General features: G+C 57.1%; 1 protein-coding gene across 7 annotated transcripts in view; it reads left to right on the plus strand.

Moving 5' to 3' along the window:
• HSPG2 (heparan sulfate proteoglycan 2) overlaps nt 1-23,698 on the plus strand; it is a 116,748-nt gene that overhangs the window by 47,270 nt on the left and 45,780 nt on the right. For 2 of the 7 annotated variants that reach the window (XM_063714482.1, XM_063714493.1), the window contains exons 4-34: nt 1,385-1,494; nt 1,594-1,652; nt 1,938-2,098; nt 3,362-3,412; nt 4,010-4,138; nt 4,390-4,644; nt 4,730-4,849; nt 6,602-6,733; nt 6,897-7,041; nt 7,136-7,287; nt 7,377-7,526; nt 10,529-10,692; nt 11,196-11,375; nt 11,472-11,668; nt 11,777-11,924; nt 12,902-13,029; nt 13,358-13,444; nt 13,530-13,588; nt 13,768-13,835; nt 15,371-15,511; nt 15,615-15,791; nt 15,979-16,158; nt 16,273-16,391; nt 17,018-17,129; nt 17,291-17,404; nt 17,487-17,614; nt 18,008-18,094; nt 18,585-18,634; nt 18,918-19,012; nt 19,249-19,389; nt 19,652-19,843. In XM_063714482.1, the coding sequence (XP_063570552.1) occupies nt 1,385-1,494; nt 1,594-1,652; nt 1,938-2,098; nt 3,362-3,412; nt 4,010-4,138; nt 4,390-4,644; nt 4,730-4,849; nt 6,602-6,733; nt 6,897-7,041; nt 7,136-7,287; nt 7,377-7,526; nt 10,529-10,692; nt 11,196-11,375; nt 11,472-11,668; nt 11,777-11,924; nt 12,902-13,029; nt 13,358-13,444; nt 13,530-13,588; nt 13,768-13,835; nt 15,371-15,511; nt 15,615-15,791; nt 15,979-16,158; nt 16,273-16,391; nt 17,018-17,129; nt 17,291-17,404; nt 17,487-17,614; nt 18,008-18,094; nt 18,585-18,634; nt 18,918-19,012; nt 19,249-19,389; nt 19,652-19,843 (4,031 nt within the window). The remainder of the gene's footprint in view (nt 1-1,384; nt 1,495-1,593; nt 1,653-1,937; nt 2,099-3,361; nt 3,413-4,009; nt 4,139-4,389; nt 4,645-4,729; nt 4,850-6,601; nt 6,734-6,896; nt 7,042-7,135; nt 7,288-7,376; nt 7,527-10,528; nt 10,693-11,195; nt 11,376-11,471; nt 11,669-11,776; nt 11,925-12,901; nt 13,030-13,357; nt 13,445-13,529; nt 13,589-13,767; nt 13,836-15,370; nt 15,512-15,614; nt 15,792-15,978; nt 16,159-16,272; nt 16,392-17,017; nt 17,130-17,290; nt 17,405-17,486; nt 17,615-18,007; nt 18,095-18,584; nt 18,635-18,917; nt 19,013-19,248; nt 19,390-19,651; nt 19,844-23,698) is intronic. The other 5 variants (XM_054546725.2, XM_054546753.2, XM_054546752.2 and 2 more) reach the window with 3 other exon arrangements.

Below are 23,698 nucleotides of genomic sequence, written 5' to 3' on the forward strand. Positions count from 1 at the left end.
TAAAGCGGGAGGAGGATGGGCCTGGCAGTAGCACAGACAGTGCCACTCCCTGCTCTGCCACCTACACACCAGATTTCAGATTTTTGGATTACGGATGCTTGGCTTGTATATGACTCATTTGTCACTCTTATTCATTCACATCTATCACATACATGAATTCACAAATATTGTGAAATGTAATGAGCATAAAATGTCTCGTATATAGTAGGTGCTTAAGAAACGATAGATGTACTTTGGAAGGCCAAAGTGAGAGGATTGCTTGAGCCCAGGAGTTTGAGACTAGCCTGGGCAACATAGCAAGACCCCATCTCTATCAAAAGCCAAAAAATTAGCTGGGCATGGTGGCATGCACCTGTAATCCCAGCTACTCAGGAGGCTGCAGTGGAAGGATAGCTTGAGCCTTAGAGTTTGAGGCTGCAATGAGCTGTGATTTTGCTACCGCACTCCAGCCTGGGTGACAGAGCAAGACCCTGCCTAAAAAAAAAGAAACAACAGATGCACGTGTGTGTTCACACCAGTCTGAGATGAATTTATTCAGCCATCACTTTCGAGGAACCCGCCGTGTACCAGGCACTCAGCAGGCACTAGGGATGCGGGCGTGAATGAAATCCCAGGTTCCCCCTCATCAAGCCTAGAGTCTGGTGGGGGAGAGGACCACAGCAGCTTTGATCCTCAGGTGGTTTGCTGTGTGCCAGGCGCTGCATCTGAGTACAAGGGCCTGGTGCATGTGAGCACAATGTCATGCACTCCTCGCAGCAACCCAGATGGTGCGTGCAGTCAATATCCCCATTAGGAAACAGAAACTCAGAGCCGAGGTCAGTGCCTGAGGTGCGGCTGACCTTAGAACTCACGATTGTTACTGTGATGTGAAACCTGGCAGAATCTATGCAGTACACGGTGGAAGGTGCTCTGCTAGGGAAAGCAGGGCACTGTGGGAGCCCAGGGGAGCGGTCTCTACCCCAGCCGGGGCAGATCAGGAAGATCAGGAGACAATGGCTGAGCCAAGTCCTGAGGAATGAGTAGGAACTGGCCAAGGAAGGCTGGCAGAGCCCTTCCCAGTCACACGCAGGTAATCCCTGTGCCAGGCCAGCCCCCTCTGGGAGCCACCCCTTCTTGTCCAGCCTTCTCTGAACTGTGGGGGTCTCCTCATCTGCACTAGCACTTGGTTTCTGGATCAAGCCCCTCAGTCAAGTTGGGGCCTTGACATTGACCCCTGAGCATGTATACCTACAGGCAGTCCTGGGCGTAGCTGTGGGCACACAGGTGTCAGCCTCGAGGGAGGCCTCCAGGGGCCATCCCCCCAACTCTGCCTGAATGGTCCAACTGCCTAAGGCCATAGATGCCAGGCTGGGGCTCTCAAAATGATCCTCCTTCGATTTTCCAGTTTATTTCCGAGCCCTGGTGAATTTCACTCGCTCCATTGAGTACAGCCCTCAGCTGGAGGACGCAGGCTCCAGAGAGTTCCGAGAGGTGTCCGAGGCTGTGGTAGACACGGTGAGGTGAAGAGGGTTCGGGAAGCTCGCGGGTGTGGCGGGGCAGGACCGAGGATGGGATGAAGGCCTCTGGGGCTGATGGCACTGTGTCCCTCCCCAGCTGGAGTCGGAGTACTTGAAAATTCCCGGAGACCAGGTTGTCAGTGTGGTGTTCATCAAGTGAGAAGGGGCCCCCTGGGAGCTGCTGGGGAACTTGAGCGGGTAACCTGGAGGGGGCTGATGAGGATGGGAAGGAAGCCTGGCACCGCGGAAAGGCCTATGGGATGAGTCACTATGGGTGGAAATTCAGGAATTGGTGGGGGGATCATTGGGACCTTTAGTTGCCCTTCTTTGGGTACAGGCTGTCCCAGAACAGGGCCTGAGTGTCGGGGCGAGAGCCTCATGGAGGAGCTGAGAACACAGGCGTCTCGCTGACCCTTCTCTCCTGCCCATCTCCATCCCCAGGGAGCTGGATGGCTGGGTTTTTGTGGAGCTGGATGTGGGCTCAGAAGGGAATGCGGATGGGGCTCAGATTCAGGAGGTGCTGCTCAGGGTCATCTCCAGCAGTTCCATGGCCTCCTACATCACCTCTCCCCAGGGATTCCAGTTCCGACGCCTGGGCACAGGTGAGCCTGTCCTGGTGTCTGGGGTTGCCTCCTCCAGACTTGTGGGGTCCCCTTTCAGTGTCTCTGTCATGGGCTCCCAACTTGGGCTTGCACACTAGAAACAGGGAGCTCACTACCTCCTGAGTCTGCCCCATCGATCTTTACACAATCTTGGCTTGGTAGAGCACAGACTGTTTCCTCTAGTACATACCCATTAGACCCAAGTTCTGCTCCTTCCTTCTAGACCTCTGCACATTGACAATAGGTAATCAGGCCTTTATTTATCCTGTACTTCCAAGTCCCAAACACATTAGTACTTAATAATAACCAGCAACTGTTTACTGAGCACTGACTGCCTTTATTTCCAGCCTCTGGGTCAGTCTTCACAGCAATTCCTATGAAGGAGATGTTATTCCTCCTGCTTCAGAGACGAGGGAACTGAGGCCCAGAAAGGAAAATCTGAATTTGTTCAGAATCAGATGGGCAGATAGTGAAAAGGCGAGGATTTCAAACAAACTCGGTGTCTGTGACAGTCTTGCCAGAACCTGTGATGAGAGAAGCCAGAGAAACTGAGGCACAGAGAGACTAGGAAACTGGTCCAAAGCCACACAGCTGTTAGGTGCAGAATCCTGGCCTTTGTACTCTGGGTCAGCCCAGATTTCCTTCTACTGTGCCCTTGGTCTCCTGTTTTAACCTCCTGAGTCTCTTTTTTTTCTCTAGACCGAACAGCCCTAGTTCATCCCTCACAGGTGTGGTTCTCAGCCCTGTCTCCATCTCAGTTCCCTCTCTCTGGGAAGACCCTGACTCAGTGCAACTCAGAATGGAACAAACTCCATCCCCTACCATGGTGTAGCCCAATTAGGAAAAAATAGTGAAACCATCACCTCCCTTGTTCTGCACCTCAATTAAAGCCAAGCATGGTGGTGCGTACCTGCAGTCCTAGCTACTCAGGAGGCTGAGGCAGGAGGATCACTGGAGCCCAGGAGTTTGGGGGTGCAATGAGCTAGGATCATGCCACTGTACTCCAGCCTGGGCAACAGAGAAAAACCCTGCCTCTAAAACAAAACAAACAAACAAAAACCCTTAATTATTGCACCCAGAGATCAAGCTTGCTCTTCTGCATCATCAGGCCCAGGTCTAAAGACTGCTGGGGGTCCAGCCCCCCTCTCTCACTTTTCAATGAGTCCTCCTGGCTAGGGATGGTGGAATGGCCTGGCCCAGCCCTGCAGCCTTCAGCTCCCGGCTCCCAGGTGGAACAGCCACTGACCACATCTTCCTTTCCAGCACAGACCCCCCCACCCCCACCGGCCGCTGTGGCGGTCGCAGTGACACCAGGTGAGAGTGTAAGCCAGGCCCAGGCCCAGCCAGGTTCCTAGAGAAGTTAAGGTTGGAGAGGAGGCCGGGTGCAGGGGCTCACGCCTGTAACCCCAGCATTTTGGGAGGCCAAGACAGGAGGATTGCTTGAGGCAAGGAGTTCGAGACCAGCTTGCGCAACATAGCAAGACCCTGTCTCTAAAAAAATAAAAAAGAAGAGAAAAAAAATTTTTTTAAAGGGTGGAGGGGAAAGAAGGGTGTGGGCAAGATGGCTGGCTGGGCACAGCCCAAGACAGCTGGGCACTCCCTTCTCCCCTCCTTCTTTGTCCTCACAGGGCCAGGCTGTGGCCTGCATGTGTGTGGTGTGGTGGTTGCATGCATGTGGCATGTCAACTGTGTGTGGGGTCTGTGTTAGAGATGGGGGAGGCCACTGCCACATGTCCCATGCCCCACGCGTGCTGTGGATATGTCTAGTATGTGCTCCTTGCCCTCGCTGTGCCTGCCAGAAACCGAGCTGCCTGACACAGGGTCCTGAAGCCCACTCCAGCCACACAGCACCTACAGCTTCCTGCACCTCCCTCCTGCCACCTCTGACTCCAGTCTTCCTTCCACCTGTAGTGCCCCAGTTCCCAAGAGCCTGCACGGAGGCCGAGTTTGCCTGCCACAGCTACAACGAGTGTGTGGCCCTGGAGTATCGCTGTGACCGGCGGCCCGACTGCAGGGACATGTCTGATGAGCTCAATTGCGGTGAGGGGATGTCCGGGGCCACAAGTGGTTTGGGCGCCAGGGGAGGGCCAGGGTCCTACACCTGGGTCTTGGAGCCCATCAAGGACTATGAGGGTTTGGTGCAGGCAGAGGATGGGGATAGGAAGGGTGATGACAGAGCCAGGCAGGGGGTGGTGTTGGGGAGTACAGGGTGGGCCTGGGGAGGGCTGGGGACAAGGAGCAGGTGAGGAGCCATCTGCTTCTGCCAAATGCCAAGCGGAATCTATCCACAGAGGAGCCAGTCCTGGGTATCAGCCCCACATTCTCTCTCCTCATGGAGACGACACCTTTACCGCCCCGGCCAGAGACAACCATCATGCGACAGCCACCAGTCACACACGCTCCTCAGCCCCTGCTTCCCGGTTCCGTCAGGCCCCTGCCCTGTGGGCCCCAGGAGGCCACATGCCGCAGTGGGCACTGCATCCCCAGAGACTACCTCTGCGACGGACAGGAGGACTGCGAGGACGGCAGCGATGAGCTAGACTGTGGTGCGCACCGGCAGGGGTGCAGGTGGGTGCGGGGAGCGGGAAGCTGGCCCGGGAGGATGCTGCTGACCCCTGCCCGGTCTCCTAGGCCCCCCGCCACCCTGTGAGCCCAACGAGTTCCCCTGCGGGAATGGACATTGTGCCCTCAAGCTGTGGCGCTGCGATGGTGACTTTGACTGTGAGGACCGAACTGATGAAGCCAACTGCCGTGAGTATCTGAGAGTCCAGCTGAGGCCCCCCTGCCCTGCCCAGGCCGCTTGCTTCTGCCCCGCCTTCCACTCCTGTCCCGCCCCTACCCTGCCGCTCCGCTTTCCACCCCCGCAGTCCCCCAAGCCTGTTTGTTTGCTCTCCCTGGCTGAGTGCGGAAGGCCCTGGAGACACACTCCAAGGTTTATCTCTGACCAGAGCCGTAAGGCCCCTTGGCCCTGAGCTGGCCTTTGGTGAAGCTGTGTGGTTAGCCTGCCTGTGGTTCATGTCTCGTCATTTATTTCCTTTATTTTTGTTACCATGAAGCTTCTCTTTGTTTTGTATGTGGGTCAGATGAATGGCTAGGAGGATTCTATGTGCCAAGGTCCCTTGGTGATGGGTCCTTGGTGTATGTATGCAAGTCAGAGCCTTACCCATCCATCTGTCCAACTCCCCAACCACCCATGCACCCACCTATACACCCATTATCCATCCACCCAGCCCTTCATCCATCTATCCACCCATCCATCTGTCATCCTTCTTCCCTCCCATCCATCCTTCCAGCCTCCCACTTCCCCACCCTTACGGGTGTGGACATTATGGGCATCCTGACAGTTAAATAGGAGGGGGAGGCTGGAGAGGCAGTGACCACATCAGGTGGTATCCTGTATGTCCCGTCCCGCGAGAAGCCTGATGCTTGTTAGTGTGAGATTGAGGATAATCTTCAGGCGCTTTGCTGTGGTCCTGGGTGGTGTGTCTGGGCGCGTGTCCATGTTCCTGCCGTGAGCTTGTCCATCTTCTCCTTGCCTTCCTTCCCCTGGCCACTCCACAGCAAGAGTGGCTTGCTGGGGAGAGGCTGCATCATGCCACAGACTGGTGGAGTTTGAGAACGCCTTTCTGTGGCTCTAAGCTTGCCTGATAGCACCAGCCCCTTGGGAGAGATAAAGTAATTGGGGGCTTTAGTTGGAAGGCCCTTCTCAGGGGCCTCTGCTGGGGAAGTCAAAGGAAGGACAGGTCCTTGTGGACAGCACAGAACCAGAGAACGTGAAGGCTGAATGGCCTCGTGGGCTCCTGAGAGTGTGGGGAACAGAAGCGCCTGAGCTGCACCCACGGCTACCTCCTGGTCTCCTCTCGCACCTGCTCTGTGGATGCGCGGCTTCCGCTCCTGCATGGCTGTGACTTCTCTGTCCCTGTCTGTGTCTCTCTCAAGCTCCATCTCCCTGAGGAAGAACATTGGTCACCAGCCACTAGAGAGGCCTAGCAGGGCCCAGCCCTTGTCCCGGGCCACTTCCAGCCTCTGGCCACTCCATAGAGGGCCTGTCAGTGGGAGCACAGACCGTTGAGCCCCGCAGGGGACCACGCCGTGCCAGGCGTTCTGGTAGAGAAGGGTGTGCGGGGCATTGCTGGCGCCCAGAGATGCCAGCCCCACTGGTTGTGCCTTTGACATGGGTCTTGTCCATGTGAGCAAGATAGTGCTTCTGTGCCTCTGAGCGTGGCCGGGTGACGCTGTGGTTGTGACAGTAATGCGCCAGCCATAACTGGCGTGGGGAATGCAGGTGGAGTGAGGGGTGGGGGCTGGGTAATGTGATGAGTGGTTCGATGACAGCTGGTGGCCACATCATGCTGGCTGTGAGGTGGACAGTGTTGTGCAGCAGGGGCTAGGCATGGCGAGGGCCGCTGTGGGTTATGTGGGCAAGATGAGAGAGTGGCCCTGGGGATGCCCGGGGAGGATGGATGGGGTGGGCTGTTGGGAACCACCTGGCTTTGTCCCCAGCCACCAAGCGTCCTGAGGAAGTGTGCGGACCCACACAGTTCCGATGTGTCTCTACCAATATGTGCATCCCAGCCAGCTTCCACTGTGACGAGGAGAGTGACTGTCCCGACCGGAGCGACGAGTTTGGCTGCAGTGAGCAGGGAGCTGGGGTCGAGATGCGGGCCCTGGGCTGGGTCCTGGGGGCTTCTGTCCACAGCCTCGGCCTCTACTCTTCTCCATCCTAGCCCCTTGGAGCCCTCCTTCCACTCCTCCTTCCTTTGCCCCCGACCCCTCACTCCTGCCCTGGTCTCCTCAGTGCCCCCCCAGGTGGTGACGCCTCCCCAGGAGTCCATCCAGGCTTCCCGGGGCCAGACAGTGACCTTCACCTGCGTGGCCATTGGCGTCCCCACCCCCATCATCAATTGGAGGCTCAACTGGGGCCACATCCCCTCTCATCCCAGGTGCGGCTCTGGGCCCAGGTGGTGGGGTGGGAATGAGGGGCAGCTGGTCCAGAGCCCTAGGCCAGATCCCACCACTTGTCTTGGGGCCCACCAGGGTGACAGTGACCAGCGAGGGTGGCCGTGGCACACTGATCATCCGTGATGTGAAGGAGTCAGACCAAGGTGCCTACAGCTGTGAGGCCATGAACGCCCGGGGCATGGTGTTTGGCATTCCTGACGGTGTACTTGAGCTCGTCCCACAACGAGGTACTGCCAGAGGGCAGGTGTCACTGGGTGTGGGGGTGGAGCCGGGCTGCCCACCACAGCCGGCTGCAGCCCCCGCCCATGCCGCCCAGCAGGCCCCTGCCCTGACGGCCACTTCTACCTGGAGCACAGCGCCGCCTGCCTGCCCTGCTTCTGCTTTGGCATCACCAGTGTGTGCCAGAGCACCCGCCGCTTCCGGGACCAGATCAGGCTGCGCTTTGACCAACCCGATGACTTCAAGGGTGCGTTGGCGGGCGGGTGAGCGCTGCGGGAGGTGGGAGGTGGGTACCTCTGTACCCAGTGGGCACAGAGGATAGATGCGGACAGAGGGGGCCAGGTTTTGGGAAGGAATGTGAGTCGCTGAAGAAACACTGAGCCCTGCCAAAAAAGCATTTCGGGGGGAAAACCAACATGTTTAGGAAGAGCCAAATCCCCCCTTGCTACCTACCTGCTTCAGGTTACGGTGAGGACGGGCCCTGGAGTCAGCTTCCTGCTTCAGATCCTGACGTGGACGCTGTCCACCTGTGTCCTGGCTCAAGTTACCCACTATCTCGTGTCTGTTTCATCATCTGTAAAGTCGGGGGAGTGGAATAATAACTACCTCCTAGGGGTTGGTAAGGACTTAGTGGAGTCACGTATGTAAGCCTCTCAGAATTGTGCTCAGTGCATTTTCAGCACCCAGGAGGTATTTGCTAACATCACAGTCATTGTCCTCGTTCTGAGAGACAGAGTTGCCAGTGTACCCAGATTATAGGAGCCTAGGCTTTGGCATCTCCTTGGCCTGAGGGTGGCCTCCAGCTACACCACTTACTGCCGCTGTGTCTTTGGGCAAGTCTCTTGGCTTCCCTGGGCCTATTTTCCCAAAGATAGAGGCAGGCGGCCGGACTCAGTTCTTTCTGGCACTGAGAGGCAGAATGGCAGGATGGCTGAGGGCATGAGCCCAGGCACTGCGTGGACTGGGGCTCAGGTCCCAGCTCTGTCGTTTCCCACCTGGCATCAGGCAGCCCTCACCCTGCTGAGTCTCACTTCTTCGTTGCAGAGGATTAAATGCATGTAGAGAGTTAGCTCCAAAGCACTCAACACATTTTATGCCCTTTTGTTGGTTGAGGAACCTAAAAATGACTTGTATAAAACTTAGTTACCTGGCCAGGCATAGTGGCTTATGCCTGTAATCCAAGTACTTTGGGAGGCTGGGGAGGGAGGATTGCTTGTGGCCAGGAGTTCAAGACCAGCCTCGGTAACATAGAGAGACCCCATCTCTACAAATAACTAAAAACAAAAAATCTAGCCAGGCATGGTGGCTTGCACCTGTAGTCCCAGCTACTTGAGAGGCTGAGGCAGGAGGATCTTTTGAGCCTAGGAGGTTGAGGCTGCAGTGAGCTATGATCACACCATTGCACTCCAGCCTGGACAACAGAGTGAGACCCCATCCCTAAAAACAAAACAAAACTTAGTTACTTCCCAAAGTTGTCCCCCAGTATATTTAGAATGCTAATGGCCGTGGCCACCATTTGGTGAGCAGGCAGTTGGCCCTGTGGCTTGACATGACAGTCACCTAACTGCCAATAACCCTTGCAAGGTCAGGGCTGATTTCACAGTTTTAAGATGAGAGCCCCAGGGCTCTGAGAGATTGTGGGGCTTCCCTGGGTTCACACAGCAGTTTAGAGGGGGAGCTGAACCCAGGGCTGTCTGATTGGAATCTGGTGGTCCAGGGGAGGGAGTGGTGGGAATTCCAGGGTGAGTGGGTGGCCTGTGTGTAGATGGTGACCAAGAGGAAGGAGGCCTGAAGACATCCCCGGAAGGCAGGGAGGAAAGAGGATAGAGTAACCTAGACCCGGGGTTGTGCTCGGTCATTCTGCGGGTGAGGAGCTGGATTCCCCTGTGGTTGCAGGGGGTTAATTCAGGATAAGGGGGAGAAGCTATTGGCAGACAGATGTGGACTCTGTGTAAGGAAGAACTTGCTAAGAGTCAAAGTTGTCCAGAGCTGGGAGGGTCGGCCTTTGGAGGTTGTACGCTCTCCATCCATGACAGCTGCACCATCCAATGTGGCAGTCACTGGCCATGTGTGGCTCTTTAAATTGAAATACAATGATTCATTCCTGAGCAGCACTAGATACATCTCCAGTGCTCAGTGGCCACGTGTTGCTAGTACGATTATTTTTAATGGCAAAACCAAACCAGCAATTACTTTTTCACCAACCTAACAGCTACCATAATGAAGAGTGTAGGTACAGGATATTTTCACTCCACTGAAATTTCTCTAGGATGGAGCTGTCCTAGAGATCTGGGAGGATGCTGTCAGGGGAATTCCCATGTGGGGTGACTGCGTGTGTTTGTGTGTGTGTGTGTGTGTGTGTGTGTACGTAGGAGAGGGTTGGACTGGACGACCCGTCATAACAACAGCAACAATAAGAGCTAGCCATTTTATATCAATTTGCTCATTTTAGCTTATACCTCTAGGAGGCAGGCTACTTGAAGCACCATCTTACAGATAAGGAAGCTGAGGCCCTTGCCCAGGCTTACAACACACCTGGACTTGGTCTCCTGTTCCTCAGCCCTGTGTAGCTCTCCTGCCTGCAGGGATGTTTCAGCCCTCAAAGTCTGTGGGTCTCTTAGCAAGAAAGGCCCTGAGAAGTCTGGCTGCAAATAATCGCCTTGTCCTTTCTTTGACCCTGCGGTTCCCAAATGGTTCCCAGCTATCATTCCATGGCATTGACTTTCCCAGAGCATGCTTTGGGAAATGCTGCTGCAGTATTTGAGAAGGAGGAAAAAAACTGCATTTTCTTTTTCTTTTTTTTTTTTTTTGAGACAGAGTCTTGCTCTGTCACCCAGGCTGGAGTACACTGGTGTGATCTCAGCTCGCGCAGCCTCCGCCTCCCGGGTTCAAGTGATTCTGCTGTCTCAGAATCCTGAGTAGCTGGGACTATAGGCGCGCACCACCATGCCTGTCTAATTTTTTTATTTTTAGTAGAGACGGGGTTTTACCATCTTGGGAAGGCTGGTCATGAACTCCTGGCCTCAAGTGGTCTGCCCGCCTCAGCCTCTCAAAGTGCTGGCATTATAGGCGTGAGCCACCACACCCGGCCAGAAACTGCATTTTCTTCACTTTGGAAGAGAGATCAAAGTTTTCTCGAAATCATATTTCCCCTAGAACTTTCCCATCTTTCTGGATTGCTGCCCCTCAAGATAGGTGTATCAGGCAGGCCCAGGCTGCAGCCCTCAGCCTCCCCCTTGCCACCCACAGGCGTGAATGTGACAATGCCTGCGCAGCCCGGCATGCCACCCCTCTCCTCCACGCAGCTGCAGATCGACCCATCCCTGCACGAGTTCCAGCTAGTCGACCTGTCCCGCCGCTTCCTCGTCCACGACTCCTTCTGGGCTCTGCCTAAACAGTTCCTGGGCAACAAGGTGAGGGGCCTGGGCTGCCACCCTGGGTAGGGAAAGAATCCCTGTGGGCTCTGCTCCCTCTGCCATTGGTGGACAACAAGGCAGACTTGGAGGGAAAGGTGTTACCATGCCCCGATGCAGCCCCCTATGGCAGCAGCTCATCCATTCAGGGCAGGACTTCTCCCCGGCACTGTTGGCTTGGGAAGAAGAGCTGGCCTCCCCTCCTCCCGGGAGTCCTCCCTGACCTCTCCCCCATGCCTGGGCTGGGTTCTGTGCCTTCACACTGGCTTCCCTGGGTACCCTGTGCACTGCATGATTCCACACCCTGCCATGGACCAAACACCCTAGAGTCAGGGCCTGAGTCTCACCCATCTCTGTTTCCTTGTGCCCAGCTCAGTGCCTGGCACACAGTGAGTCTCAGGTAGGCAGAGTGAGGGAGGAGCTGGAAGACTATAGGCACCTCATAGGCACGAGGTGTCAAGTGTGCCCACAGCTGCCCGCCCTGATCCACCCTGTTGTGCCAGGTGGACTCCTATGGCGGCTCCCTGCGTTACAACGTGCGCTACGAGCTGGCCCGCGGCATGCTGGAGCCAGTGCAGCGGCCGGACGTGGTCCTCGTGGGTGCCGGGTACCGCCTCCTCTCCCGAGGCCACACACCCACCCAACCTGGTGCTCTGAACCAGCGCCAGGTCCAGTTCTCTGAGGTGGGTGGCGCCTGAGCCCTTAGGGCTGGGAGCAAAGGGGGATTTAGGCTGGATAGACGCTGATGTGTGACCCCTGCCACCTTCACCCATACCCAGGAGCACTGGGTCCATGAGTCTGGCCGGCCGGTGCAGCGTGCGGAGCTGCTGCAGGTGCTGCAGAGCCTGGAGGCCGTGCTCATCCAGACCGTGTACAACACCAAGATGGCCAGCGTGGGACTTAGTGATATCGCCATGGATACCACCGTCAACCATGCCACCAGCCATGGCCATGCCCACAGTGTGGAGGAGTGCAGGTGCCTGAGCTGGCAGGGCTGGGAACCACAGAGACCCTGGCAAGGATAGAGGAGAAATGGCAGGGCCTCACAGTCCTTGCAGCGACTCTCTTGGTCCTGTCCCCACAGATGCCCCATTGGCTATTCTGGCTTGTCCTGCGAGAGCTGTGATGCCCACTTCACTCGGGTGCCTGGTGGGCCCTACCTGGGCACCTGCTCTGGTTGCAATTGCAATGGCCATGCCAGCTCCTGTGACCCTGTGTATGGCCACTGCCTGGTGAGTAGTGCCAGCAGACACTTGAACACTAAAATAGGAGCAGGGACAAGGTGTGAGACTCCCTGTGTTCATGAGCTCAGCACAAGCCTCCAGAATGACTGTCATGACTGCCAGATGAACTATCACGACCTCTGGATGCAATAACAGAAATATAGGTCAGGCGCGGTGGCTCATGCCTGTAATCCCAGCACTTTGGGAAGCCGAGATGGGTGGATCACTTGAGGTCAGGAGTTTGAGACCAGCCTGGCCAACATGGTGAAACCTCATTTCTACTAAAAATACAAAAATTAGCCGGGCGTGGTGGCATGCGCCTGTAATCCCAGCTACTCAGGAGGCTGAGGCAGGAGAATCGCTTGAACCCGGGAGGTGGAGGTTACAGTAGGCCAAGACCGTGCCACTGCACTCCAGCCTGGGCAGCAGAGCAAGACTCCGTCTCAAAAAAAAAAAAAAAAAAAAACAGAGATATAGCATTCAGATGAGGGAGGTGTTGGCCCTCCTCTCCTCCACTCTCATCGACTAATCCTGGAGAGTGCCAAATGAAGAAGCATGGCCTGCAGAGGGCAGCCCTAGGGGGAAGAGCCCTTGGGGTGGTACCTTATTTCTTAGGAATAGTGGTTGTGGAGCTGACAGAAAAAAAGGCTCAAGCAGGGCAGCATTGTCATCTCCAAATCCCTGCCAAGGTGTCGGGTAGAAGAAACACTCTGGAGAGCAGAACTGGCCAGTGGGTGCGGATTGGAAGAGGGTGGCAGGTTTAGGTCAATAAAAAGCAGGCATTTGGAACCATCTGTGGGACAGGCTGCCGTGTAAGATGATGAGCTCCCCATCATCTATAAGTGTTTGCAGTTGATGCTGCGCTGTCTGCAAAGCTGTGCCTCCAGCGTGATGGGGAGGCTGAGCTAGACAGCCTCCAAGGCCCCCCGCAGCATCTGGCCCAGTTCTGCTCTAGAAGTTGAGCCATACCATCCTCCTTCTTCTAGAATTGCCAGCACAACACGGAGGGGCCACAGTGCAACAAGTGCAAGGCTGGCTTCTTTGGGGACGCCACGAAGGCCACGGCCACTGCCTGCCGGCCCTGCCCTTGCCCATACATCGATGCCTCCCGCAGGTCAGCCCCAGCTCAGGGTTGGGGGGTTTGGCCGGGGACAGTACAACAGGCCAGAGAATATTTTGGGCAGGGAGGCGGGAGACTTGGATTCAGATCTCTACCTGATCACTAAGTTATCCCATGCTCCTTGACCTCTCTAGGCCTCTGTTTCCTTTTCTGTATAATGGGCCCCCTGACTTCCCACAGTTGCTGTGAGGCTGCCGGGCAGGGAGATGGCGTCATGCCTCATGGCACACTGTGTCTGTGTGGACAGCAGTCATTTCCCCGGGTGGGAGGAGAAAGCCTGACCCCAGCCCTGCCCCATTCCCTGTCCACTTGATACCTACAGATTCTCAGACACTTGCTTCCTGGACACGGATGGCCAAGCCACATGTGACGCCTGTGCCCCAGGCTACACTGGCCGCCGCTGTGAGAGGTGAGGGAGAGCCTTGGGGGCTGCAGGAAGGGGGCTCCTGGGTGGGGTCATGGAAGTGCTGATGGCGGCTCCCTCTCTCCCCTAGCTGTGCCCCCGGATACGAGGGCAACCCCATCCAGCCCGGCGGGAAGTGCAGGCCCGTCAGTGAGTATGGCTGCCACCATCCCCTGACACCCACCTCCCAACCCAGCCTGGGCTGCACACTAGGCACACTCCCTCCCTGCCCCAGCTCATGAACCTTGGGGAGCCACTGTTCCTGTCTCTGCCCGGACTGCATATATGCCATTCCCACCTGCCCTGCCAACACTCTTTTTGTGTCCCAGACCAGGAGATTGTGCGCTGTGACGAGCGTGGCAGCATGGGGACCTCCGGGGAGGCCTGCCGCTGTAAGGTACGCATGCCATCTGCCACCCACCCAGGGGCCTTGGGCCCAGCACCACAGCTGGGAGAAGGAGGAAGGAAGCTCCATCCTCTCCATAGATCCTTGGCCAGTGGGTGGTAACCTAGTCAGAGGCTGGTGGACCTGGCTGACCGAGCTTCCATACCAGGACAGGTGGCCTGGCGTTGGGAAGGAGCACTGGTTAGGGAGTCAGGTGACCACAGTTCAAGTCCCGGTCATTCTTTATGTAGCCTTTGTATCTGCATTGTACCTTTGCTTTTGCCATACTTTGTCCATTGTCACATTGATACAATGATATAGATATTAGTGTCCCCAATTTGTGAATAAGGAAATGGAGGCTCAGAGAAGGGAGGTCACTTGCGTTAAGAATGGGAGCATCGGCCGGGCGCAGTGGCTCATGCCTGTAATCCCAGCACTTTGGGAGGCTGAGGTGGGTGGATCACTTGAGGTCAGGAGTTTAAGACCAGCCTGGCCAACATGGTGAAACTCCATCTCTACTAAAAATACAAAAATTAGCCGGGCATGGTGGCGGGCGCCTATAATCCCAGCTACTCAGGAGGCTGAGGCAGGAGAATCGCTTGAACCCGGGAAGCAGAGGTTGCAGTGAGCTGAGACTGTACCACTGTACTCCATTATGGGCAACAAGACTGAAACTCCGTCTCAAAAAAAAAAAAAAAAAAAAAAAGAATGTGAGTATCAAGTGTCGGTGTAAAAAAGAATGGATAGATTCTGGAGCCAGGCACTCCTGGTCTTAAATCCCAGAGTGGATGGGCAAGCTGAGTAACTTTGTGCAAGTCATTTAACATCCCTGAGCCTCTGTTTCCTCATGTGAAGGATAAAGGTATCACCTACCTCTCAAGGTCCTTAGGGAAGTTAAATGAGGTGATGTCGAATGGAAAGCAGAACAGTGCGTGAAACACTCCATAAATAGAAGCAGCAATTATTTCAATCAAGTCACTGTATTTCAAATCTAAATTTATTGGTGAACCTCCTGACAGCCAAAGAGAAAAGGGAAAAATGCTTGCCTAAGTGCTTGTTAAGTGGGAATTACTATTCAGATGGTAATGACGCCTCATACATGTGCTCTTTCTTCTCTTTTCTTTTTTTTTTTTTTTTTTTTGAGATGGAGTCTCACTCCCATCGCGTAATCTGGGTGCGGTGGCACAATCTCGGCTCACTGCAACCTCCACCTCCCGGATTCAAACAATTCTCCTTCCTCAGCCTCCTGAGTAGCTGGGATTACAGCTGTGTGACACCACGCCAGGCTAATTTTTGTATTTTTAATAGAGATGGGGTTTCGCCATGTTGGCCAGGCTGGTCTTGAACTCCTGACCTGAGGTGATCCACCCGCCTTGGCCTCCCAAAGTGCTGGGATTACAGGCGTGAGCCACCACGCCCGGCCACATGTTCTCTTTCAGTGGCTCCCCTGGGTCTTGGGTTCTTATCTGGACTGAGGGCGGATTCGGCCAGAGCTCTAGGCAGCCTCTCCCGTGGGCTGTCCTTCAGCTCCAACTCTGTGCCTGCAGAACAATGTGGTGGGGCGCTTGTGCAATGAATGTGCTGACGGTTCTTTCCACCTGAGTACCCGAAACCCCGATGGCTGCCTCAAGTGCTTCTGCATGGGTGTCAGTCGCCACTGCACCAGCTCTTCATGGAGCCGTGCCCAGGTACCTCTGCAAGGTGGGCGGGCAGGACCGCCAAGCCCTGGGCTGGATGGACCAAGCGCCAGTCCCAGGCCACGGCCCCCATCCCAGCCCTTTCTCCTCCCAGGTGCATGGGGCCTCTGAGGAGCCTGGTCACTTCAGCCTGACCAACGCCGCAAGCACCCACACCACCAACGAGGGCATCTTCTCCCCCACGCCCGGGGAACTGGGATTCTCCTCCTTCCACAGACTCTTATCTGGACCCTACTTCTGGAGCCTCCCTTCACACTTCCTGGGGGACAAGGTGGGTAGTGGGTGGGAAGGCAAAGGAAACTCCAGGCAGCAGGAACAGCACAAGCAAAGGCTTGGAGGCAGGAGGGTCTTGGTGCCTTGGGAGAATAGTGAGATATACTGCATGGAAAAGGCGGCTGGAGCAGTGACGGGGCCCAAATTCAGGTCCCTGCTAAGCTCCTGTCTAACCCTGGTCCCAGGTGACCTCCTATGGAGGAGAGCTGCGCTTCACAGTGACCCAGCGGTCCCAGCCAGGCTCCACACCCCTGCACGGGCAGCCGTTGGTGGTGCTGCAAGGTAACAACATCATCCTAGAGCACCATGTGGCCCAGGAGCCCAGCCCCGGCCAGCCCAGCACCTTCACTGTGCCCTTCCGGGAGGTGAGCAATACTGCCCCCTGGGGGTAGGGGTGCGGGCAGGCCCTTGCTCCTGCCTCTCCGGCATCAACACTCCAGGACCTCAGGGGCTGAGCACATGTGTCCTTTCCTTGGCAGCAAGCGTGGCAGCGTCCTGATGGGCAGCCAGCCACACGGGAGCACCTGCTGATGGCACTGGCGGGCATTGACACCCTCCTGATCCGAGCATCCTATACCCAGCAGCCAGCTGAGAGCAGGTGTCTGGAGCCGGGGCAGGAGGACCAGCATGGGCTTGGGGAGGGGGCTCCGTCTAAGCGGTGCAGTGCAGCACAGCCACTTACAGATTACGTGACCTTTTTGCGCCTCACTTTCCCTGTCTGTAAAACTGAGAGTCTAACAACGTCTCCCTTACAGGCTGGTCTGGGGCCAGGCTCCCTAGAAAGAAGCCTGAGACAGGGATTGGGGTGCACGTGATTCACAAGGAGAGGGACGCAGGAGGGGGGAGGGGCCGCGCAGGGATGTGGTCGCAGGTCAAGTCTAGCCCCAGCCTCAGCCCACGGGGAGCTCTGGAGAGTCATTCGCCAGAGAGTGATCTTACTTTCAGGCCCGTGGGCTCTTGTAGCCTGTATCAGCCTGTCACTGGGGACCCCAGGGGAACGGGGTGGTATAACCTCTCCAGGTGAGGAAGGGTGATGGTTTGGAGTAAGTTGCAGGTAATGGCTGTTTGCCACGGTCCTCACAGCCTCTGGAGATCTGGACAGGGCCCCAGCAGCACTGTGACAGGGCTGTCGGGAGGACTAATAAGACCCTCCCAGTGGAGGACTCCAGGCGTGCCTGGCACAGAGCCAGCGCTCCTATTCACGCTGGGTCTTGTCACGCCCAGGGTCTCTGGCATCAGCATGGACGTGGCTGTGCCTGAGGAAACCGGCCAGGACCCCGCGCTGGAAGTGGAACAGTGCTCCTGCCCACCCGGGTACCGTGGCCCGTCTTGCCAGGTGAGTCCTGGGCCCCACGCCAGCCCAGCCAGCCCCCTCCATGGTGCTTCCCGCTCCTTCTCCATGAGCCCTCCACACCTCCCCAGCCCTGGCCATCCAATGCCCCTACCCGAATGGGCCGTGTTTGGAAGGCCCTCCCACTGCCGTCTTTCTGCCCCCAGGACTGTGACACAGGCTACACACGCACGCCCAGTGGCCTCTACCTGGGTACCTGCGAACGCTGCAGCTGCCACGGCCACTCAGAGGCCTGCGAGCCCGAAACAGGTGCCTGCCAGGTGAGTCCCGCCCTCTTTCCACCCACCCCAGCAATCTGTGGCCTCTGGAGGCCCAGCCTCAACTCACATCCTGCTCCTCCAGGGCTGCCAGCATCACACGGAGGGCCCTCAGTGTGAGCAGTGTCAGCCAGGATACTACGGGGACGCCCAGCGGGGGACACCACAGGACTGCCAGCTGTGCCCCTGCTACGGAGGCCCTGCTGCCGGCCAGTGCGTCCGGTCCCTGCCTGCACCTGCCCTTCCCTGAAATGTCTACCACCCCCCCCCCCCACCCACTTCGTCCATGGCCCTTCTGAGAGGCAGTGGTTAAATCCTGGCCTTGCCACCTCCTCAGTGTCACTTGGTGTGAGATACACTTCACTTTCAGGGCCTCAGCTGCCTCATCTGTGAAATGGGGTAGTCCACCCTCCTCAGCCCCTTGTGTGAGAGTTGAATGAGGCTATGCATGTGGAACTCTTAGCATAGTGCCAGGCATGCAGTGGCACTCAGGACACGAGTTCACATGGCTGTTCTTCCCCTCCCCTCTCCCCCGGTCCTGAAGAAGGATTGGGGGAGAGGAAGGAGCCACTGCGTTCCTGACTAGAAATCTGCCCCCACACTCAGGGCTGCCCACACTTGTTTTCTGGACACAGACGGCCACCCCACCTGTGATGCGTGCTCCCCAGGCCACAGTGGGCGTCACTGTGAGAGGTGAGGCAGGGGGTGGAGAGGGTGGGGGGATGCGCACAGGGGGTGTCCCTGGAGTCCTCAGGCAGGGCCCAGCCAGAGGAATCAGGGATGCCTCTCACTCTTAACCTTGCACAGGCCCCAGAAGACAGTCAGCTCCCCTCCTCGGGAGGCTCAACCTCTAGCCCAGAATTCAAGACCCTCAGACACACATCCTAGCCTACGGTTCACCTTCAGCCCCCTGGCCCCCTGCCCCATCCAGGCCAGAGTCTTCCCACAAAACCCCTGCTTCTTTCTGAAGCTCCTGGGTTCCTGACTGCCCCGATTCACTGGCTGTGCGGTCCAGAGCGCGTCCCTGCTCTTCTCTGCCCAGTTTCCCCGTAACATGGGCAAGTCAGGCTGTTGGTTTCTTCCAGTGCACGAGGCCATTGAATTCAATATGGGGCCCCCAGCCCAGCCCTGGGGTTCTGCTTCCCTTCATCCAAAATTTATCAGAGGCTTTTTCTGTCTGCAGGTGTGCCCCTGGCTACTATGGCAACCCCAGCCAGGGCCAGCCATGCCAGAGTGAGTAGGATTGGGGAGGTTGTTGGGGTCGGGTTACCCAGAGTCCCTAGGGCGGAGCTAGGACAGAAGCTTTTACTCCCTTTTGGCTTTGCCTGTCCGAGCCTGTTTCTTCATCTGTAAAATGGGGATAGGAGCAGGCCCCACCACCTCTGAGGGCTGTCGTGAGAGTGTCGAGTGCTCACATCAGAAATCAGAGCTCCCGCTCAGAGGTGAGCAGAGTGGAGGGAAGAGGGGTGCTGGGTGGCGGGTTTGGGGCTCCAGCCATGGCTTTCTTCCACCTCAGGAGACAGCCAGGTGCCAGGGCCCATAGGCTGCAACTGTGACCCCCAAGGCAGCATCAGCAGCCAGTGTGATGCTGCTGGTCAGTGCCAGTGCAAGGTCAGTCCGAATCCCTGCCCCTGAGGGGCCTGCTCTGCCCCACTGCCCGGACCCTGCGGGGAAATCAGGCAGCATCTGGTGGAAGCTGAGACCTGGGCATGGGGGACAGGGCATGGGGGACAGGGCAGGGGCTGCTCGGGGCTGCTGGAAGTGGCCAGGGAGGCTGGCCTCAGGCTGCTGGGGGTGCAGGAGACCCACTGAGTCCCCTGCCTGTCTCCTTCCATCCATCTACCCAGGCCCAGGTGGAAGGCCTCACTTGCAGCCACTGCCGGCCCCACCACTTCCACCTGAGTGCCAGCAACCCCGACGGCTGCCTGCCCTGCTTCTGTATGGGCATCACCCAGCAGTGCGCCAGCTCCGCCTACACACGCCACCTGGTGAGAGCCTGTGCTGCCCAGCCCCAGGTGGAGTTGCCACCTGCTGCCTGTTACTGTCCATCTCAACACTGAGCCCAGCGACCCTCATCCCTGCCTCAATACCCTCATATGCCCCCATTATTTCTCTCGTAGCCCTGATCTCAGCAGGACCCCATTCCGCACCTTAACACCCTCCTGTGCCCCATCCCCCACCAAGGAACTCCATCCCCCACCAAGGCACCCCAGTGCCCAGGCTGACGCCCCCTCCTTTTTCCCCTGCCAGATCTCCACCCACTTTGCCCCTGGGGACTTCCAAGGCTTTGCCCTGGTGAACCCACAGCGGAACAGCCGCCTGACAGGAGAATTCACTGTGGAACCTGTGCCCGAGGGTGCCCAGCTCTCTTTTGGCAACTTCGCCCAACTCGGCCACGAGTCCTTCTACTGGCAGCTGCCGGAGACATACCAGGGAGACAAGGTGGGCCCCAGCCCGGCACCAGGGTCAGCTGTGACTCAGACATGAGTTCACCTCTGTGCTGTCTCTCAGCAGGCAGGCACCTGCCACCTGCATGGCCATATCGTGGTTAGGCACGTGGCTTTTGCGGTCCCATAGACATCGGTCTGAACCCCAGCTCTGCTGCTTGCCAGCCGGATACCATTTGATAAACCTCAACTTCATGGTGGCTGAGGGGATTGGAGATCGTGCCTGGCACATAATAAGTGCTCAGCTGTTCATGACTTTTAGCTTTCATGCAGTTATTCTACAAACAGATCTGAGAGAGGCCGGGAAATATAAAGACAAGTGAGACAGTTTCAGTGTCATTCGCGTGCCTGCTCCGACTTCACTCATCCACGCTTCTGGCTCTGTGCTTGTGTTAGACACAGTAATTCTCATGATAGGTCATGTGTGTTGAGCTCTCACTATGTGCTAGGCAGCGTCCCTTACAAGTCATAGATCACAGCTGTGTGAGCCAGGTCCTGCTACTGCCCCATTTCATAAATAAGGCAAGAGGGGCTCAGTAACTTACCCAAAGCCCCGCAGCTGGGAGGTGGGAATGCTGGGATCTAAACCCAGGTCAGATGCTGCCCTTCAAATGCTCTGCCAAAGGCCAGAGCCCACACCTGTAATCCCAGCACTTTGGAAGGCTGAGGCGGAAGGACCACTTGAGCTCAGGAGTTTGAGACCAGCCTGGGCAATGTGACGAAACCCCGTCCCTACAAAAAATACAAAAAATTAGCTGGGCGTGTTGGTGCATGCCTGTAGTCCCAGCTACTTAGGGAGGCTGAGGTGGGAGGATCACTGGTGCCCAGGAGGGGGTGGTTGCAGTGAGCCATAATTGCACCATTGCACTCCAGCCTGGGTGACAGAGTAAGACCCTGTCTCAAAAAAAAAAAAAAAACAAATACTCTGCCAGTCAGAGGTGAACCTGTCTTTGCTACTCCAGAACAGGGTCTGGTGGGAAGGTAGTGATGATGGTGGTGGCAATGGTGTGATGGTGTTGTTGGGGGGCAGGGGCTCAGGGGTGGGCTCTGGGACAGCCTGCCCAAATGTGTTCTTGAGCAGCACAGGCATCTGGTGGCACCCAGGGCAAGTGGGTCTTGGCCCAGGAATCCACTGCTGGTCAAGGCCAGTGTTCCAGCAGATGTGCCCCCAGGCAAGGGGTGAGGGGGCCGGGGCACCTAGGAGGGGGCACTCTGGGGTTGCCCCGTCCCTGTTCCTTGGACACAGCCAGGTACTCCAGGCTTCTCCCGGGGCTGGCTGCCTTCTGGTCCCTTCTCCCCTCTCCCTTCTGGGGTTCGCTGTCTCCTGGCCTCCCTGCTGCCCTGTCCTGCAATTCTCAGACCTATCTCTGTCTCCTGTCCTGGCATTTCCCTGCGCCCCATAGCGGGAGGCGTACTTTGCGCAGATGCGCCGGGCTCACCAGGTAGGCCCAGGATGTGCGTGGTGTGAAGTTGGTGTGCTGGGGCGTGGTGCCTTCTCGGGTGCTCCCAGCCGTGTGTGAGGAGATGCACAGTGCCCAAGGCATTGGGGGTCTGCATGAACCCAGGCAGTGTCCCATGGCCCCAGGGTTGGAGCCAGGAGGGTATGTGCCTCACCTTGCCTCACCTGCTGTGTGGTCTGGTCCTGGTGCCAACTGTCTGAAGTCAGAATGGCAACTGAGGTAGCAAGGAGACTAACCCGATGCTAATCCACATGACTGTATGTAGCCCCCCAGGTTCCTCTGGCCCTGCCTCTCAAGCAACCACCATTAACCCTCCTCCGTGTGCATGTGGGCGGCCTGGAGTTAACCCTTGGGTGCCAGCCTGGAGAGGGGGGCATGCATCTTTCTTCCTAATTAGTGTGGGCCTTTCTGACTACCACATCCATGGGTAGAGGACCCTGCCCATGGTTCTAGCTCTACGACCTTGGGAGGTCTTAGCTGGCCTGCTCCCTCCATTTCATCAGAACCGCACATCCCTCTCAGAGGAGCAGTTGCGGGCAGCCGTGACAGCTGGGAGGATCCCAGAGCCCCCAGAGGGCAGGGACCGGGCACAGCGGGCATCACAGGTAACTGAGGACCTGGCTAGGACAGGTTGTACCTAGGGCCACAGGGAGGAGACCAGAGAGCTGAGTCTAGGCAGGCACCTGAGCGAAGACTCCAGCTTTCCTGGGCCATTTCCCCTATGCCAGGCCAGGCCCCAGCCTGATGCCTGGTCTGCTCTGGTGTCACCCCTGGGAAACATTCCAGAACAATGAATGGCTTGGGCTGGTGCCAGGGCACACACAGAGAGTCAGGCCGAGGAGCAACAACCCCCTCCAGATGCCCCTGGGGCTGCCTCCAGCACTTCTGACCCTCCCTTGCTGGGCACCCTTTGTAGGGCTTCTCCCATCAGTCACGGCCCTTAGGCAGCCAAACCCATCCCAGGATATCCCTGCCTGGCTCAGGAGGAACAAGAGGGCAGTGGGTACAAGGGCCAGAGTGCCAGGTATCAGCACTTGTGAGCAGACAGTGCAGAGCGGGTGGCTGGCTGGGCCCGCGGGGAAGTGAAGCCTCACGGACGTCCTTTCTGTCCCTCTCTGCTCCCTTCTGCCACTCTTTGGCTCCTGGTCCCCCAGGTGGACGAGGCTCAGAGACGGATGGATGCTGAGATCTGGCAGCTCCTGTCCAGCTTTGCTGCCCACCCCCAACCCCCTCCCCAGGGGCTCTCTCCTCATCCCCAGCCTGCAGCTGCTCTGCGAGCAGCACCTCCTTCTTCTTCCTCCTCCTCCTCCTCCTCCTCTTCCTCAGCTTCTCTGTCTTTCTCACCAGGCTCTAAGGTATGTGCCAAGGTGCCCATCAAGGGATCCCCACCCACCATGCTTTCTAGACTTCAGTCATTTCTGAACCAACTTCACCAATTTCTGTGAACTACTTGGACTATTATTTCTTTCCAGTTTTCCTTCAAATCAATCATATACCAACTCAGGCTGGTTACTCTCTTTCAAATACATATGAAAGGAGCCACCCCATTGAAATTGTGTACTGATGTGCTGTGTAAACGTTGGGGTCCACAAAAGAGACCCACCAGATGGGAGGAGAAGCCGACCCAGGCAACGCCCAGAGAGAGCAGTTGGGGACCGGGGCCGGGATTGGGAAGAAAGTCGTCCAAAGAGCAGGGCCAGGACCCGCACTGTCGGGTGGGAGTGGGGGGGCTCTGTCTCTCTGCCCTGCCACCAGGCCTCCCTCCCATGACGGTCCACCCCTGCTGGAACCACCTCCACCCTCCCACTCCCACCCCCGCTCCCCTCGGCTCTCACCACCTGCCCTTCCCTCCTAGTTCTCTCTCTCCTACGAAGGCTTCTCTCTGCTTCCTGGAAGCCTCTATTACTGGCAGCTGCCCCGGGCCTTCCTGGGGGACAAGGTAACAAGGATTTGGGGGGATTATAGGGGTGTCATAGAATCCTAAAATATCAGAGGGCCCTTTGTCAAGGCCCTTTGTGACACAAATGGGGAGACCGAGGCTCACGGTGGGTAGAGACTTGTCTGGGGTCTCACGTTCAGGTCAGAGCACAGCTGAGACTGAACTCAGCTCTGCCCCTGTCCTTCAGCGGGCCCTGAGCCCTGACCCCTGGCCCCTGATCCCTGACCCCTGTCAGAGGAGCTGTCTCGCCTGGGAGGGTTTCTCTAGTGCCTTTTCTCTGGGCTTCCTTGACCTTGTGTCTAGATGCTGGCCTAGTTTTTGGTACTTCACTCAGTCATTCAAGAAGCATTAATTAAGTATTTACTGTGTGCTGCATCGTGTACAGGCAGAGTGGGCCCTGGCCTCCCAGAGCTCCCTGTCCATCCGATTATCATTCCTGTCACCATCAGTA

Source organism: Pongo abelii, chromosome 1 (assembly GCF_028885655.2).
Source record: "Pongo abelii isolate AG06213 chromosome 1, NHGRI_mPonAbe1-v2.0_pri, whole genome shotgun sequence".
Taxonomy (NCBI): Eukaryota; Metazoa; Chordata; class Mammalia; order Primates; family Hominidae; genus Pongo; species Pongo abelii.